The following is a 19,016-nucleotide window of genomic DNA, read 5'->3' on the forward strand; positions in this document are numbered from 1 at the left end:
TTGACGTCTTTCAATTAAGCTCAGTCACATCAGAATACGTAATTTTAATTTGACTCTTATATAATTTATGAGCTATTATATAAGAGCAAATTTATCTAGTAAGCACTCAAAAAATAACAATAGTAATTTTTTTAGAGGTTCTAAAAAAAGGATAAAATTTTAGTACTCCATTAAAATTTGTTTATTTAAAGAATCAAAACTATGAAAAAAATATATTACTCGTGCAACACGCAAGCAAAGTGACATGGTGACAAAATTCCAACGTAATATTTGAAAAAAAAACCCAAAATCTCGAGATCATTTGATACGTGAGATAAAGATAATAATTTTAAAATAATTTTATTCTATTTAACTTAAAATATTAGCTAATTTTATAATTGTTTTGCTTTAACTTTTTAAAATTAAAATAATAAAATTAAATATTTTATATAAAAAGCTCGAAAAAATATCCTTATCTATTTCGTTCCGCATGCCAAATGATTCCTTACGACTTGCATACTGCAGCTGACATAATTCCATTCTCTGTTTCTGACCAATAACAGCTCAAGAAATTCAATACTCTTTAAATAAGATTTAGAGGAATAAAATATTTAATATTATATATTATAATTTTAATAATAATAAATTCCAATGAGTGAGAAAAGAATATAGAACAGGTTGAGATGGAATTAAATAATCAAGAAAGAAGAATACTTAATTCTAGTCGTTGAGAATCTAATTAAATAATAAAAATATATCTTTTTAATATTTTAGATATATTTTTAAATGACATAACCATTCTAATATGATATCAAAACGATTAGAGATTTTAAGATCGAATTTCATTGTTATATTTTTTTTCTGTGCTTGACCCATGAAAGAGAATCAACCTGCATATAAGAGTGTGCATCGAATCTCATTGTCTACTACTATAAAAAGAATTTATATATGCTCGGCAATGAAAAAGATCAGATCGGCATGTGAAAATGTGTCTTCTCTAACAACTTAAACTTTTAGCGATATTCTGAATCAAATCTTACCACCATTCATTATCAAAAAGAATTTCACATGCTTAGCCCATGACTAAGAATTTCATGTACGTGTTGAGACTATAATTAAATAACAAAAAACGTGCTTTCTAAAAAGTGAAACTTTAAACAAAGTTAAGATCATAATTGAAGAAGGCCTTATCTTTTAGATAATCCAAGCAAGTCATTAAGCTGTTGAATCCTCCTAATCGTTTGTTCATCTTTAAACTCATATTTCGAATTCAAGCCCTTCAAAATACGAAATCATTTTTATTAGAAAGATTTTTATCCAAATATAAAATTATCCAACACAAATATAAAAACATCAATCTTAGACGAATATCAAACTCCAGGTGAGAAATCAAAAAACAAAGAAAGATCCAAAAAAGAGCACAAGTTTAACATTATTTAATATTATAGTAGCTTGATAATAAATTCCAATTGTAACCAATGAGTGAGAAAAGAATAGAGAACAGTTTGAGAAAATAATTAAATAATGCTATATAAACCAAATAAATAAAAAAGAATATACAACAGGTTCAAAAAAGGGTGTCATTTTCTTGAACATAAACCTTAAGAAAGATAAAGTGGATAGTGATTGAAAGCAAAAGCTACATAGAAAAAGAGAGTTGTATTTTGTAATGAATTTTTTTTTGTATATATGCATGTGGATTTTTTATTTAGCTAAGCTGCATGTTGATATACACACAAATACAAAAAAAGTGTATTTTAATGGATTATTATTTTAATGTTAGTTTGAGAAGTGAAAAATGAAATTGAAAGCAAAAGCCATGCTAGGGAAATGGGAAAGAGAGATAAAATATTGTTCTTGTTGAAGAAGCAGAAGCAGCAGATTATGGTTATAATGTACATGGAGATTAGAGCCACTAGAAAAGGGAAAAATTTCACTTCTATACTCTTCCTTTTTCTCCTTTTTATTTTTGTACTCTTTGTTCTTTAAAACCATTTATAATCCATCAAAGATTGGAACTTTAATCTTTTTTTGTGTTTTCTTGATCTGGATTCTTTTGTTTTGACACTTTTCTGCTTGTGGGGTTCTTGTTTTTTGGGGTTTTGGTTAGTTTAACTAGTTTATTTGGGTACCAAGCTCTGGATTTTGTGTTTCTTGACACTTTTCTGTTGGTGGGGTTCTTGTTTTTTGGGATTTTGGTAAGTATAACTAGTTTATATGGGTACCTAGCTCTGGATTTTGTGTTTCTTGTAATGAAAAATTGGATCTTGGGAACTATTGTTGATGATTCTGGGATTGGTTGAGCTTATGTGTTTAGGTTTGAATATCTATAGATTGGTCAAAAGCACTTTAATTGCACTCCTTATTTGTTTTCAAGATTTTATACTTCCAGGTCATGTCATTGGTGTACATACCATACTTGGTGTCACTCTAAATTACTGTAATCTGTTTTCCCCCTTTCCAATATATAGTGATTTCTGGGGGAAATTTTTTTTCACATACATTCTTTAAAGAAAAAAAATTATATACTTTATGTAAATTGCAGAAAAGAAAAAAAAAACCCCATATTTTGTTGTGGGGTTTGATAGTTTCCATTGTGTTTAGATACAGATTAGGAGAAAAAGTTATGAACTTTGATAAATTGAGGCAGAATTGTGTTGTCATTCTTGGTGGGGTTTACTCATTACTTCCAGTCTATGGGAGTATCTGAAAGTTCAATTTTTTATTTGATTGAGAAAGTTAAATCTTGGATTTCGTGGGGAACGAGTGGATTAAACATGGATGTTGACAGTGGAAAAACCTGTTGGGAATGCAAGATGAGGTTTACTGATTCTTGCAACAAGTACAATTGCCAAATTTGCAATGGAATTTTCTGTGGTGATTGTTGTACACACAGTAATGGATGTTTGGATGTTGTTGCATCTGGATCAGAAGGGGAAGTGGTTGATATAAAATCTTGCAAGTTTTGTTCTGAGTTAAGGACTTGGAATAATGGTGTTGGGAAGAATAGAGACAAAACTTATCCTTTTGAGTCTCCTAGAGAAAGCACAGAATCAACATCACCAAATTTCAACAGTGACAGATTTGATGGTTATTCTTCACATACACCAGTTAAGAGTAGTTTTACAACCTTTTCAAGTCATCCGTCTCAGATGTCTCTACGTCACTCGCCAAGCAGGTACTGAGCAAGGGTATCATATTGTAGTTTTTGTATTAACTTTGTTACCAATGTGATGTGCTTTTGAAATCTGTTAATATTAGATGGAAGAACATATATCCTGCATAATCATTAAATTATCTTATTGTTGATTTAGTTTTTTCGGCCTCTGATATTGTTTGTACTAGAGATTGGAACTTTTATGTTTTCTCAAGATTTGTTTTGGATTAGTACCCAGAGATGTTTTATCTTGAAGTAGCAGATGATGCAAATATGAGATGATGTGTCATATCTATGTTCTCTTCTAGGATATTCAACTTATAATCCTTTTGCTCATTTACCTATATGTGAATTGAACAGTACTCACATTCGTTTCAGTTGAGTGTGGAGTCCAATCAAACTATTCTTGTAGTTTCTTGTTCTTCAGTTTTGGTTATCAGCTGTGTTTTTTGTTCTTTGATTATCACATTATTTTATTGTCATTATTGTTCTTTCCTCTGCGTGCTGTTTACTGCTCTCCATTTCACATTGTTTCGTTGTTGTTATTGCTCTCATTTTTCTATTCCCTTTTTCAAACTGCTTGGAAATGCTTTATTTAAGCCGATGGTCTATAGGAAACAACCTCTCTATCTCTACGAGGTAGGGGTAAGGTCTGTATACACTCTACCCTCCCCAGACCCCACTTGTGGATTACACTTGGTATGTTGTTGTAAGCTGCTTTTGGGACACAGAACCTGTTAGTCTTGTTGGTAATAAAATTTGTTACTCTTTTGCTAATAATTTCAGGAGTGATGAAGACGAAGGAGGGGATTCAACAAGCCAATTTTTTAGTCCATCAAGTAGCTATTTTCATGATACTTCAGATATAGATTCGAGTAGTGTTAGTACTAGACATGAATTTTACAGTTTAAGGTCAGCTGGATCAAGTCCATCGGACAGCCCCTCTAGGATTCATTTTACTTCCAATAGAGTTGGGCATTCTGTACAGCAAGATCAAAATGAGATCCCAAGGTCTCAGAATAATGGTCCCTTTGATCAACAAGCCTTGTATGTTTTAAGAAGGTTTGAGAAAGGGACGAAGGATACAGAGACTGCTGATGCCAGTGTTGAAAATTTGTCTGTGTATCACAACCAGTTAGAGAAGCAGCAAAAGCCGTTCGATCTTAGAAATAGTGATCTCATATGGTTTCCTCCTCCACTTGATGAAGATGATGAGGATGAAAATAATTTCTTCACATATGATGATGAGGATGATGAAATTGGAGAATCGGCTACAATATTTTCTTCAAGTGCAAGCCTTACCACCATGGATAAAGAGCATGTGGATCACAAGGAACCTATGAAAGCTGCTGTACAGGGCCATTTCAGGGCTCTTGTCTTACAGTTATTGCAAGGTGAAGGAGTAGAGTCGGGGAAAGAAAGCGGTTCTGATGACTGGGTTGACATAGTTACATCACTAGCATGGCAAGCTGCGAATTTTGTGAAGCCAGATACTAGTGAAGGAAGCAGCATGGATCCTGGTTATTATGTAAAGGTGAAATGTGTAGCTTCTGGAAGTCCAAGGGAGAGGTAATTAGTCTTTTCTTTAAACATTTGCGTCTTACGCTTGGTTAGTCATGTCTCATCATTCAGTTTTGTTTCAATGCAGCACCCTTGTTAAAGGAGTAGTCTGTATGAAGAATATTAAACACAAGCGAATGAATTCACACTGCAAAAATGCTAGATTGCTTCTGTTAGGAGGAGCACTTGAGTACCAAAAAGTTCCCAATCAATTGGCCTCTTTTAACACATTATTGCAACAGGTATTTGGTAGATTTGTCTATCTTCCTATGATTTGAGAATTTGAGATAAGAGTAATTAGGGACAAGTTTATGAGTTCTATTATTCTAACAGGAAAGGGAGCATCTGAAGATGATTGTTTCAAAAATTGAGGCCCACCATCCTAATGTGCTACTTGTGGAGAAAAGTGTATCTTCTCATGCTCAGGAGTATCTACTGGAAAAAGAGATCTCTTTGGTGTTAAATGTTAAGCGGCCACTGCTGGAACGGATAGCCAGGTGCACTGGTGCTCTTATAACCCCGTCCATCGATAACATAGCCATGGCTAGATTGGGATATTGTGAGCTCTTTCATTTAGAAAAAGTTTCTGAAGAGCATGAACCTTCAAACCAGTTCAACAAGAAGCCATCAAAGACTTTGATGTTTTTTGATGGTTGTCCCAGGCGTTTAGGTTGCACGGTAATTTTGTCTGCCGCAGACTTCAAAAATTATTTTTTCTTCTGCTAAAACTTTTAAATGTTTGAGCTCTAATTAAGACTTATATCATGCATATTTCATAAGTACATTGGATTCAAAAAGTACGTTGTGCTAAAATTGTGAAACTCTCTATGGCTTAGTTCTTTGATATTCTCTTATTTATAGCCTATGTCTACTATTTATGCAGAACACCCTCGCCCATTCTTACACTCTTAGTAAGAAACAGAACAAAGGCCGGACTGGTTGTACTGCTGGTCTTCTCTTCCCATGAATGGATAAATTTCAAATGTCACCTGCTTGTTATGTAATTTATTTGGTAGTGTTTTAGACCAGTCCCTGAGCGTGACATGTCCACTTCTTTCCACACTTTGAATCCACAATATATAATACTCCTATGATTATAGTTGTGCTTACAATTCATAAATGATTTGAATTCACTGACAAACTTTTATGCCCTGGACACCTTAATGTTAATTCGGCGGTTTCATGTTCCCAATAGCTATAATAACAAACATTCACGAAATGATTATTCATGTAGTGTCATTTGGGGAATCTTAATGATGTAAGTGAAAAGGATCAGTGGTCTTACTATTCACGGCAAACCTTGACATATTGTGCGAAGCTATATCATGGAAAGTAAGTGTTTTCTCGAAGGGAATACAATTTTTTTCCTCGGGAGCAATGGGAGGGAAAAGAGAAGACAGTATAAGCCAAAGAAAACCATAGAGTGAAATTGATCGGTTCTTGTACACTCATGTTTGTCCAGTGTAAGCTAGCAATGCAATCCAAGTGATTCACTAGAGCAAATCATCTGCTCTCATCTTTCTGTTTGACCTGTGAGTACTTCTGTACAAAACAGACCTACATCATATCTACTCGAAAAATACCTATACTTTATAATATCACCTCTCTATTTTAGTTTTATACTCCCTTGCCTCTATAGTCTACACAATCTTTACTATTATTAATCATTTGTCTTAAATAAAATACTTATGTTGGGCTGTGTCTGATGACTTCTTCCGTGTCACTGAACATTCTCAATTCCAAGTAGTGGACATTTTACAAGAACTTCGTGAAATAGAAGTGGTCACTTATAACGTACACCATCTGCCATAGTGGATTATCACTCTAGTAAAATTTTGTAGGTTGCTTATGCTTTGATCAGCTGTAGCTAATCATCAGGTACCAGTCTAAAATGCTGTATTGATTCTGAAAATGCTTAATTAACTTTCATCTTGTTCTTTAGTCACTGAATTGATCCCTATAATGGTCTTGAGTTTCCATTAATGGTTATGTGAGTTAAAAAAATATTAACTAAGGAAAAAAAAGATCTTAAGACTGCATTGTCATAAAGGATCAGCAGTTATATCTTAGTTTAAATAGCAAGAGGTTGAATTTGTAAACCGATATTGCTGCAGTTATATCTTAGTTTAAATATCAAGAGGTTGAATTGTAAACCGATGTTAGTTAGCCTTTCATTTGACATTTTGTAGGTCTTGCTGAGAGGTCTGTGTTGTGAAGAGCTCAAGAAGGTGAAGAATGTCTTCCAGTATGCCGTCTTTGCGGCATATCATCTGTCCCTTGAGACATCATTCCTTGCGGATGAGGGTGCTAGTCTACCTAAAGTTTCCGTTGCCATACCAGAGATGACATCTGCAGATAATGCTATTTCAGTGATTTCTCATACTGCTTCCCCGGCAAGACACCATAGAGTTGGTAATGGCCCACATAACCATGTACGATCTGCCTGCTGCAATGCGGACGTTGGGTTACCAGTATCGTTGGTGAAGCATCATTACCCTCCTTTTAAAGATCCAACCATCCTAGATGATACCATTGAAGGATCACGAGTAACTTTAGGTCAAGGGGAGTTTCAACCAAGAGAATCGCTAGATCCGTCAAAGCTTGAGATATCAGATGAATTTGAACCCTCTAGTGAATCATATTCAGCTGCTGACAGTCGTCAAAGCATACTAGTATCATTTTCAAGTCGATGTATTCTAAATGGAAGTGTATGTGAACGTTCTCGGCTTCTTCGCATAAAGTTTTATGGATCTTTTGACAAGCCACTCGGGCGATTTCTTCTGGATGATCTTTTTGGTCAGGTAAAAGTTTACATAAGTCATCTTGTTATCTCCAATTTTAGTACTTTCGAGCTATTTATGTATGGCACTTCATGTTCCAGATACCTTCCTGTCAATCATGCAAGGAGCCAGCTGAGGACCATGTCATTTGTTATACACACCAGCAAGGGAACCTTACTATACATGTTAGACGGCAACCCTCAGTGAAGCTGCCTGGTGAGTGGGACAACAAGATATGGATGTGGCATCGATGCCTCAAGTGTGTCCATATAGAAGGAGTCCCACCAGCAACTCACAGAGTAGTAATGTCAGATGCTGCTTGGGGACTCTCATTTGGCAAGTTCTTGGATCTTAGTTTTTCAAACAATGCAACTGCCAACCGTGTTGCTAGATGTGGTCATTCTCTCCAACGGGACTGCCTCCGGTTTTATGGGTGCGTACATCGTAATATACCTTAACAATGTAGTTTATCGTCTGCCAGTAATGTGCAATCACTCTGATCATTCAATTGTTGGATTTGCAGCGGCTATTTAGAGAATAAAATTTCCCCATTTGCCTTTACAGGTGTGGAAGTATGATTGCATTCTTCCGCTATTCTCCTATTGATATTCTGTCAGTTTGTCTACCTCCATCAACTCTTATGTTCAGTAGCTATGAAGAGCAGGATTGGTTACGGAAAGAAACAGATGAGGTGCAATGATGCTGCATGTTTGGGATTTTTCTGGTCGTCTTTTTTATTTTTAGTTTTAGCTTCCAATAGCTCTTATTAATACTATACTATGCTTCCTGTAGCTATTGTGCAAAGCCAAAGCCTTGTATGCAGAGATATCCAGTGCTTTTCGCAGGATTGAAGAGAAAAGATCCTCTTTAGAACATGATCTATCTGATAAACCTGAGCTGGATGACTGCATCATGGAGTTAAAAGACTTGCTTATGAAAGAAAAGAGCGATTACCATGTAAGCACCAATTGGAGATTGATGTATAATACTTCTGCATGTTCCTTTTCATGGCAAATTATATGTATTCAAGTGTGTAGGATAAATGTACTCTTCTTCCTTATATTTGCTGCTTCTGTTTGTTTCTACAACAGGACTTGCTTCAAACTGCTGATGCAGAAACTTCAGAACGAGGGCAGGCAGTGGTTGACATTCTTGAACTAAATCGTTTGAGGCATTCCCTTGTGATTGCTTCACATGTTTGGGATCGTCGTCTTTTATCTGTGGAATCTCTCTTCCAAAAGACCTCTGGTTCAGAGTATACTGGATCTTGTAGTGAGCTGATAGATTGGAGAAATGACCCTCTCGAGCATGCCTATGAAGAGACCGAACCTATATTCTCAAACTTAGATGAATATCGTCAGAAACCTTTTCAGTCTGAACAGGAGGAGACTCACGGGTCACCTTGTGGGCTGGAAGAGTCCATGTTTACCTCATGTGAGTTCGAGAAAACGCAGGACATGCATATGGAAGGAGAAAATGCAGTTAATGGAACACCCTTGGAACGAGCTCCTTCAGCTGGTTCTGTTCTTTCTGATCAGATAGATTCTGCTTGGACTGGTACTGACCGATCTCCCAAAAAAGCTCTGTTAAATATAACATTAAAACGAAATGGATCTGAAGCTGCTCCTTTCAGACAACTGAGTCAACTTGATTATCCTCCTATTGCAAGGGTAAAATCACCAGCACGAGTTAAATCCTTCGACTCTGCACTGAGACTTCAAGAAAGAATCAAGAATGGATTGCCGCCTTCTTCACTGCATTTATCAGCAATTAGATCTTTTCATGCTTCTGGAGACTATAGAAATATGATCAGAGACCCTGTTATCAGTGTTCAGAGAACTTATTCTCTAATGTCACCTAATGAGGCTCAGAAGTTTAATCTCCTAATGAATTCATCACCCTCGTTTATTTCTTATGCATCTCTTATACATGATGGACCCAGATTAATGGTTCCACACAATGGATTCAATGACATTGTAATAGCTGTTTATGACAATGAACCTACTAGCATAATATCGTATGCTCTTATTTCCAAGGAGTATAAAGAACGGGTGACTGATAAGCCAAATGTGGCTGAAAGGGGTTGGAACACGAATGGCCTCAGGAAGGAGAATGGAGTGGCCTCTAATGTTTCAAGATGGCAGTCTTTTGGCTCTCTAGACATGGATTATATCCATCATGGAAGCCATGGTTCTGAAGATGCTTCCAGTACAATTAGTTCTATCTTTGCAGATTCCAAGACCTCCCCTCACTTAAGGATCTCTTTTGAGGACGAATCTTCAAATGCTGGCGGAAAGGTGAAGTTTTCTGTCACTTGTTACTTTGCTAAGCAGTTTGATGCTCTCAGGAAGAGATACTGTCCTGATGAACTGGACTTTATACGGTCTTTAAGCCGTTGTAAGAGATGGAGCGCTCAAGGAGGAAAGAGCAATGCTTATTTTGCTAAGTCATTGGATGAAAGATTCATAATAAAACAAGTTCAAAAAACTGAGTTAGAATCTTTTGAAGAATTTGGACCCAACTACTTCAAATATCTAACAGATTCTGTTAGCTCAAGAAGTCCAACTTGCCTTGCTAAAGTTCTAGGAATATATCAGGTTGGACTCCCTTTTTCTCTTTCTCTCTTTGTGTCTGTGCTATGCAGGCATGGTTTGGTGGTGAATAGAAATACTTCTCCTTTCATTTTGATAATGTTAAACTTGTTGCAGAATCTTATTTTAATTTATGCTGCATATACTAGGTTTCGGTCAAACATATGACAGGAGGCAGGGAAACGAAAATGGACTTGATTGTGATGGAGAATCTCTTTTTTGGAAGAACAATATCTAAGGTCTATGATCTTAAGGGGTCTCTAAGGTCCCGTTACAATGCAGACACAACTGGGGAAAACAGTGTGTTGTTGGACATGAATCTTTTAGAAACATTGCGTACCAAACCTATATTTCTTGGAAGCAAAGCAAAAAGAAGTCTGGAGAGAGCTATTTGGAACGATACATCCTTTTTAGCGGTAACTGCTTAGCTTCCAACTTTGAATTTCAAGATTTCTTTTATTATATTAAAGCAACTACTATTGTGCGTCAGTCCCAAACAAGTTCGGGTTGGGTATATGAATCTTCATTGATCAAGTTTCTCCATTAAATTCATCTTAAGCCATCATTATACAAAATATTCTCTATATCTCCTACTGGCATAATAACCTCTAATAGGCTAAAAGACTCCTAGAACTTAGAAGCAAAGTATCCTAAGTACTATGTAAGAAATGTGATTATGGGGAGGGCACACTAGTCTCCTTTGGTTTTGTGAGAACTTTATTAACGAATACTTTAGGTTGGCACACTACTATATGGCAAAACGTTTGTTGGAGTGAAAGGCTCTAAACTGATTGAAAATGTTCTCTTAGCTGGTTTACATTTGTTTATTAGTGCTCCATAGAGTTGAGTCGCCTCTTTCTCTTCTTTATGCTTTTAGTTTGAGTGATGACTAATGGAGTTTCTCTTCTTGGCAGTCGGTTGATGTGATGGATTACTCTTTGCTAGTTGGGGTGGACGAAGAGCGCAAGGAGCTAGTCTTAGGGATCATTGATTTTATGAGACAATATACTTGGGACAAGCACTTGGAGACATGGGTTAAGGCATCCGGCATACTTGGTGGACCAAAGAATGCATTACCAACTATTGTTTCTCCGATACAATACAAGAAAAGATTCAGAAAGGCGATGACAAGCTATTTTCTCACCCTGCCTGATCAATGGTCATCTTGAAACATCTTAAATTCATTACAAGAACTTTATATCAATAAGCAAAACCAAAATGGCATTTGCAAAGAACAGCAGGAAGGAAAGTTGATAAATTCCAGTTGGTCCATTATGTTTTTTTTTTAGTGTAGGATAGGAATACTCCTTACTGGTATCTTGTATGTTGAGAAATCTGGCAAAATGTATCATTTACAGACTTCATCTAGAAAATTGATCTCTTTTAGCAAACTACTTCCCATTCTTTGCAACTTTCTTCTGATATTGCTGTTATTAGACATTTTATTATCAATGTTAACATTGTGCATTGCTTAAATGACCTACTCGGGCGGGGTCATCTAGTCGTGGCTTGAAGCGGTGAGGGATGTTTTTTCCTTCCACTTTCGTGTTTGGGTTTGAGTCAAGTCAAGTGAAGAACTACCATAAAGAGCAAGTTGGTTAAGTATATTGTGGAGATTTTCTTCCTTCTACTTTTGTGTTTGGGTTTGAGTCAAGTCGAAAGAAGAATCACCATAGTTGGTCAAGTATATCGCGGAGATTTTCTTCCTTCTACTTTTGTGTTTGGGTTTGAGTCAAGTCGAGTGAAGAACTACCATAAAGAGAAAGTTAGTAAAGTATATCGCGGAGATTTTCTTCCTTCTACTTTTGTGTTTGGGTTTGAATCAAGTCGAGTGAAGAACTTCCGTAAAGAGAAAGTTGGTCAAGTATATCGCGGAGATTTTCTTCCTTCTACTTTTGTGTTTGGGTTTGAGTCAAGTCGAGTAAAAAACTACCATAAAGAGCAAGTTGGTTAGGTATAACGTGGAGATTTTCTGATTTTCTTTCTACTACTTTTGTGTTCGGGTTTGAGTCAAGTCGAGTGAAGAACAAACCATAAAGAGCAAGTTAGTTAAGTGTAATATACATTTGTTAAATCAGCATCCAACTCAACTACACAATTCTCTTCTTGCTTGAAATGTACCTAATTTATTAGAAAAGCGACTAGTCACTTAAAAAATGAGCTCAACGGTGTTGAGGGAGCCACATCATGTGGAATACCTAGGTCTCATTGCAAGATTCATTTTATAATTGTAGGTCATAAAGGCGATCAGTTTTAACTTTAATATAATTATGATCGTGTACAAGGGTTATGATATAAGCGCAAAAAATCTCACATGAGGGGGAAAAAGACGGTCTTTTTTATGCTTTTATGCAATTTAAAAGGTACTAGTACTTTTTATAAGAGTATTTGTCTAAATAGCTTTTTATTACTTTTTTTTAAAACGTCTTATTTATTAGCAAGCATTCAACTAATTAGAGCATTTAAGCTAGATTTGATCAAATAAAATAAAAAGTACTTTAACAAATAACCTGTTGTTCGTTTAAGACGTCTACTCTAAAATAAATTGGGAAAAAGCACAAATATATTCCCAAACTATCGTAAATGGTATGCAAATATCTTCCGTCATACTTTTAGGGCATTGGTGCTCCTGTCATCCAAAAACTAGAGCATATATGCTCTTCACTCTAACAGAAGATCACTAAATAGGGACACGTGACACAATCTTATCCGTCGATCCAATATTTAATAAATGTCGATCGGTGGATAAGATTATGACACGTGTATGTCCATTAGTATAAACGGTATATATGCTCTAGTTTTGGACGACAGGGGCACTAATGTCCCAAAAATATGATAGAGGATATATGTATACCATTTATAATAGTTCGGGATATATTTATCTTTTTTTCCAAATAAATTTAGTAAAATCATTAACAATCAATAATGTAGTATTGATTGTTTTCACAATAGTATAATTTTTATTAATTAAATATATATTGTCATTATTTTAGTTTTTCTTTGCATGTGAAAGAGAACTAACTTTCAAAGCATTGACAATTGTAACAACCTTTTTAATTTTTATTTATGTATGAATTACATTTTCTGTAAAGCACATGTGATCCTACTGGATATTGACAGGAGAGTGTCCTATTACATTGTATTATTCTGATAAAGACAGTGTTTTGAATAAAGCGTGTTATTTTCTGTCTTTACATAATGTTACGTATTTTTAGTTTGAAGGGCAAATCTATAAGAAAAATACAGTATGATAAAGTAAATGATTGAAAAGTTAAGATAATGATGTGATCATACCATTTAGTCCTCACACAAAAATGAGTTTTTATTGTTACTTAATGGTAGATGAAGGAAAATATTTTATTTATAAACTTTTGTAATTTTTATTTTTTGTATTTCTGTGTATTGAAAATAACTAGTAACATCGTTATTTAAAAAAGTAACAAACAAATTAAATGAAGATTAGAAACCACTCTAACTAACAAATCATAATTAAACATAAAAAAGTAAATACCATAAATAACAAATGACTTTGCTTGAATCGTCGTCGGACTCTTACCATTTTATCAAAGTCTTAGGGAACCTTTTTAATGCGCGTAGAATTATTTAGTATATTTAAGACCAACATTGTGTTATTTTCTAAGTTGAGTCACTACCAAGCAAAAAGTAGTTTGGACCAAGAAAAGTTTTGCCAGCCAATTTCCTCCTAGGGTGTTTTAGGTATGAAGGAAAAAAAATTCTATAAATAATTTTTAAAATTTATTTTTCTAGTATTAGGAATTTAGGATGATAAAGCAAATAAAATATTATTCTAAGAACATTTATATGTAATCTAGCAAAACTTTATACAAATGAGATAAGGTGGTGACTGAAGGTTCAGGAATCAGTGAAACTATTTTCTTTTTCTTGAAATTGGCTTAATCAAATATGAGAAAATTGATAGAGAATTGATCAATTTAGCAAGGCTACTTATCAATTTCAAAATCTATAACAATAAGTCAATAAGTCAATAGCGTATAAGAAGAATTACTTTTTAAAAAAGGAATACCATAATGTTGAATGTTGATCTTAGTTAGTGATTTAATCATGGTAACAAAAGAGATATTTAGTGGTAAATATTTTTTTTTAGCGGTAATATTTATTGCTATAAAAATATTTAGCAGCAAATGTGTCAATGTCATCTAGAGTTACTAAAGTCTTTAACGACATTGTATATAGAGTGTTAATTATAAATACTCATTTTTATTATTATCGCTAAATATAATATAACGACAAGTGATCACCTATGAACAATGTTATAATAACTTTACGTACCATATTAGTTTAAAATTTAAATCTGTCAAGTGAAAGAAGTTACATTCTTGAGAAAAAAAAAGCACCAATTCATCCAACCTCATAGTCATAGGTAAGTCGAACACGATAAAACATGAGAAAGGTGTTGGATATATAAAGAAATATACACATTAGGTAATATGAACATGTTTCAACATTTTTTATCAAAGATTTTGAAGTTGAAACTTCGACATGCATTTCACTTTGAATAAAATTTAAAGTTTTGTGAGTGAAAGTGAAATTTCTACCAAAATCTGATGAGTTTAGTCTTGGGAGCTTAAAAATATTTTAAAGATAAAATTTTCAAAGTCTGATCAAATTTGATCCATACCAAACACTAGGTTAAACCTTGGAATAGTGCATGTTTAAGCTCAAGTCGAACAATATCACTATTTAATCAAGTGACATATAAATCAAGAAGACATTTGAGACCACAAAATTAAAGAGTATTTTGATACATTCTTCATACCTTTTATTTAAGATCAAAAGATTCAAAAATTTTCTTTATTTTCTTAAATTTCGTGTCAAGTTAAAACCATACAAACAAATTCAAACAGAGTAAGTAATTCTTAGAAATGATGCCTCATTGATTGAGAGATCATACTTGTACTTTTCCCTTTCAAAAGATCATGTTTCAACCAACTTGCACACGTCTTGACTAATTACATGAAATATCTACTACCTTCCACCAAAACAAATACCGAGTAACGCTTCCTCATAGACAGAAAATAAGGCTGCTGGCCATTATCCCAGAATCATTAACAGCAGATAGCATCAGTCCATGCCATTAGTACTATGGAATGAAAGATCTGTAGAAGCCAGAAAATATTATACTTGATTCTTCTGCAGAAGGTAATGCAGCATCAATTTACAAGACATTACAAGTAGAAGGATAAAGGAAAAGAAAGTACAATTTTTCACATATCAAAATGTTTCATTTATACAGAGTTGATAAATTTCCGTCACACCTTAGCGTGGCAAACATCAAATTGATCAATTAGTAACAAATAATGAAAAGAAACAGGTCAAACGAATCAGTGACTCACTCGAAAACAGACTAAATAGATACACTGATGCAACGAACAATGAGAATGAATTATTTTCTCATGTTCGTTTTCTCAGATTTTATATCACACTATAAATGGAATCGTGTAATTCACGGTTAGGTAAGAATGAAAGAAGCAATTAATGAATCCTTCACTGATAGAATACCAGTCAAGGTTGCAGAGGTTTTCGAAGGTGCTCCAACAATGAAGTAGCCTTCCTCTTAGCCCTCTCTGTGCCAGTATTAGCAAGCTCTGTAAGAGGTATAAGTGCACCGAGCCTACAAAGGCAAGATAAATTCACAGTATCTCTTTTGCACCAGGAGAGCAAGATAGCAGCAGCATTCTCTTTATTACGAGGTAGACCTGTCCTTAGTAGATCTATCAATACAGGGATCGTGCTAGCTTTAGCTATGGCAGCCTTGGCCTCTTGGTGGCTGGCAAGAACTGAAAGAATGGTCAAAGCTTCATCAACCATGCAGTTGCTTGAATCTTTCAGCATCATTAATAGTGCTGGTATAATCCCTGCCCGAACAGCCCTGCCCTTGTTTCCTTGATATATGCATAAGTTAAATAATGCTGTTGCAGCGTCTTTCTTCCCTCTGGTGCTTCCAATCTGAAGCAATTCTACCAGAGCTGGGATGGCCCCCGATGCACCTATTATAATTTTGTTCTCATCTCCAAGTGATAAACTAAAGATGGTCGCTGCTGCATTTTCTTTTGCTTCCATGCTTCCAGCTCTGAGAACTTGAACAATTGAAGGAACAGCACCGGCAAGCATGATAAGCCCCTTGTTGTTGTCAAATATAGAAAGGTTAAGAATAGAAGTGACGGCATTTTCTTGGATTTGACCATCTTCAGATGTCAACAAGTTGACTAACACCGGGATTGCTCCAGCTTCAGCAATCAAAACTCTGTTGTCTGTGCTTCTTTTGGATAGAGACCGGATCTCCGCTACTGCAGCCCTCCGATCATCAGTGGACCTGCTTGAAAGTTTGCGTACAATTGCCTCAATAGCTGCAATATCCCCACTAACATCACGAAACGATCCATCACTTCGCTTTATTCTCCCATTTGCCAATGCAGTTGGCTGCTCTACATTGTTCTTTGCACACCAATCAGAAATGAGACTTCTTAAAGCAATATTTGGTGTCAGCGTAAGATCTTGGAGTATTTGCTGAGTTTTTGGGCATCTTGTGTTGCCACCGTCTATCCATCTTTGTATGAAAGATCTCTCGTAAGTCTGTAGGAATAAGAAAAGTCTACATTAAGCATTACTTCTAGCACACTACATTTGAAGATTTTACACCTAAAAGAAACAATCCAAGAATAACTTCCATCTAAAAGCCAAAGATAGGCAAATATGCAGTCAAATGATAATGTATCAGACTGACAAGGACAGTACCTGTCCAGTGGCCACAATTACAGGATCCCTCATGAGCTCAAGGGATATAGGGCAAAGATACTCTTCAGGAATTATAGGAGAATTGGGCTTCTTATTCTCCACAACATTCTTGCTGGGTGAGTCATCTTCCCTGGCCAAACCAGGACTTTTGGGAGAAGTAACCTCAGAATTTTTGGATGAATTCCTTAGATTTTCTGGTTCCTGAACTATCTGAACACAATCATTACCGTTTGGGGTGTTACCTAAGGGAAGATCTCCAAGTTTTGGCCTAACTTCATGATCAATATTGCCAACATTCTCTAGATGTAAACTTCCAACTCCCCTACTGCCCGACTGAAGCGGATCAATCTCCTTATCTAATGGTTGGGATAATGCTCGAGATAATACATTTGAAGTCAAAGGTCCACCATACCTCTCTTTAGCTCGTGTCAACTGTGATCTGACCAATTCAACCTGGAAACGTGGAAACATTAAGGGGGAAATCCAACGGAGAAAGCAACATAACCAGGAAAAAGTAAAACCTCAAAACAAACCTGCTCTTGTACTTCTTCTGATATGTCAAACTGGTCATATGGTAAGCTGCCTAGGGATTTCACCAATTTCCATGTTACACATTGAAATTGAAAGACAATTTTCTTCCTTTCCACGTCCTTCAATCAAGAAACAACACACTTTGAGAATGGCACACAATATTAGCTTGAATGAAACTTGCTACAAAAGAACTTCAGTAAACTGTCGGAAAATTGAAGATTTCAATAATAAAAGTTCCTTTTAATTAAATGTCACCGTGAAGAGAAAACTTGCATCATTCTTTTCATAAGTGTGGATTATGCACAATGTGGCAAATGAATCTTAATTCTTAATCAAATCAAACAACTTTAAATCTACACAACCCCAAAAGGATCTCTTGCCAAATCTTACATCCAAATTATCATATCTTCCCAATACCTAACACAGAAAAAGTCAAAGGAACCTTCATTCTTTCTACCAAAAATTATCCACCTTCAAACACAGAACCACAAAATGAGAGCAAAATTTTCTTTTCTGATAACCATGGTGTCTTTGCCAGCTTGAGCGCACCTCGAGTAATTCCACGAGATACCTATAACCTCCCACCAACAATAGGTAACACATAACTCTGTCCACCAAAGCTATAGGACAAATGAGAAGATATATATCACTTTAGCATTATCTACCATTGGAACCTGAGACCTCGTGGTTCTCAACCCACTTCATTGATCACTAATCCACACCATTGGGTTTCCAAAATGATCAACACATAACAGGAAAAACAACTACATTGCTAGATTTCACAATTTTCAGCTAAAAAACTTAGAATTTGGGAATTCACATGTCAATTCCCCCTACCTACCCACCCCACCTCCAACTTAACTACCCAAGTACAGATACACAAATTAAAAAAAAAACAAGTTTACTGAGGATCAGCACTATATACTTACAGCTGAGATCTTGGGATCAAAGTCATTTGCTGCTAAAAGAAGTCTTTTTGCAGCTTTGAGAGCTATGGAGAGATCATACAAGCATGAATCATGGGAAGATGATGAAGAACCCAAATGGGTGTTGGAATCTCTGATTTCCTCAAGCAAATAAGCCAAAAGGGACACTCTTCTAGCCAAATCAGTACAATCTTTCTTGAAGAAACCAGCAAATCCGGCACCGGAAATTCGACAAACGTCATGAACAACCTGGAGAGGGATTTTGGTAGAGTCGCCGGCGACGGCGGTGGGTTCTCCGCCGGCCATGGTGGTGGTTGGTGGAGATAGTTGAGTTGGATTCCGGTATCTATACAACCACAATGCAACAACTATGTGGTACCAATGGGGTTTATGAAGCTTGGGTTAAAAGGGTAGTGGGGGTGGTGGGGTGGATTTTTTATTTATTTATTTTTTAAAGAAAAAGAGGAAATTAAGGGGAAACTTGGTCTCAAATATTAATCTTTGTAAAAAATTAAATTTTAAATCAAGGTCGAATACATCGACAATCTTCCAAACTTATCGATAAATTTTATTTGGATGTTGAAATTATGAGATGTACCAAGTAATTATCAAAATATATGATAAATCGTTAATATTAAAGAATTTTGAAATAGTATCACATAAATTAGAATGGAAAAAATAGTAAAAGAGTTTGTGAAGTATATTATCTTAAGAT

At 35.3% G+C, this 19,016-nt stretch overlaps 2 protein-coding genes across 2 annotated transcripts; one reads left to right on the forward strand and one right to left on the reverse strand.

The window, feature by feature from the left end:
• Window positions 1-2,535: 2,535 nt before the first annotated feature.
• Window positions 2,536-11,409, forward strand: LOC125813481 (putative 1-phosphatidylinositol-3-phosphate 5-kinase FAB1C). The gene is made up of 11 exons (XM_049492984.1): window positions 2,536-3,157; window positions 3,923-4,705; window positions 4,785-4,938; window positions 5,030-5,374; window positions 6,886-7,497; window positions 7,578-7,909; window positions 8,041-8,167; window positions 8,269-8,433; window positions 8,568-10,073; window positions 10,217-10,483; window positions 10,982-11,409. The coding sequence occupies exons 1-11, from the start codon at window positions 2,676-2,678 to the stop codon at window positions 11,234-11,236; spliced, it is 5,028 nt and encodes a 1,675-aa protein (XP_049348941.1). The 5' UTR covers window positions 2,536-2,675; the 3' UTR covers window positions 11,237-11,409.
• Window positions 11,410-15,289: 3,880 nt separating this feature from the next.
• Window positions 15,290-18,671, reverse strand: LOC125813483 (U-box domain-containing protein 11-like). Its single transcript, XM_049492985.1, has 4 exons — window positions 18,305-18,671; window positions 17,378-17,494; window positions 16,845-17,297; window positions 15,290-16,682 (listed from the first exon to the last, which is right to left on the reverse strand). The coding sequence occupies exons 1-4, from the start codon at window positions 18,605-18,607 to the stop codon at window positions 15,612-15,614; spliced, it is 1,944 nt and encodes a 647-aa protein (XP_049348942.1). The 5' UTR covers window positions 18,608-18,671; the 3' UTR covers window positions 15,290-15,611.
• Window positions 18,672-19,016: the final 345 nt, after the last annotated feature.

Source organism: Solanum verrucosum, unplaced genomic scaffold (genome assembly GCF_900185275.1).
Source record: "Solanum verrucosum unplaced genomic scaffold, falcon-dt-bn FXZP01000203.1, whole genome shotgun sequence".
NCBI lineage: Eukaryota > Viridiplantae > Streptophyta > Magnoliopsida > Solanales > Solanaceae > Solanum > Solanum verrucosum.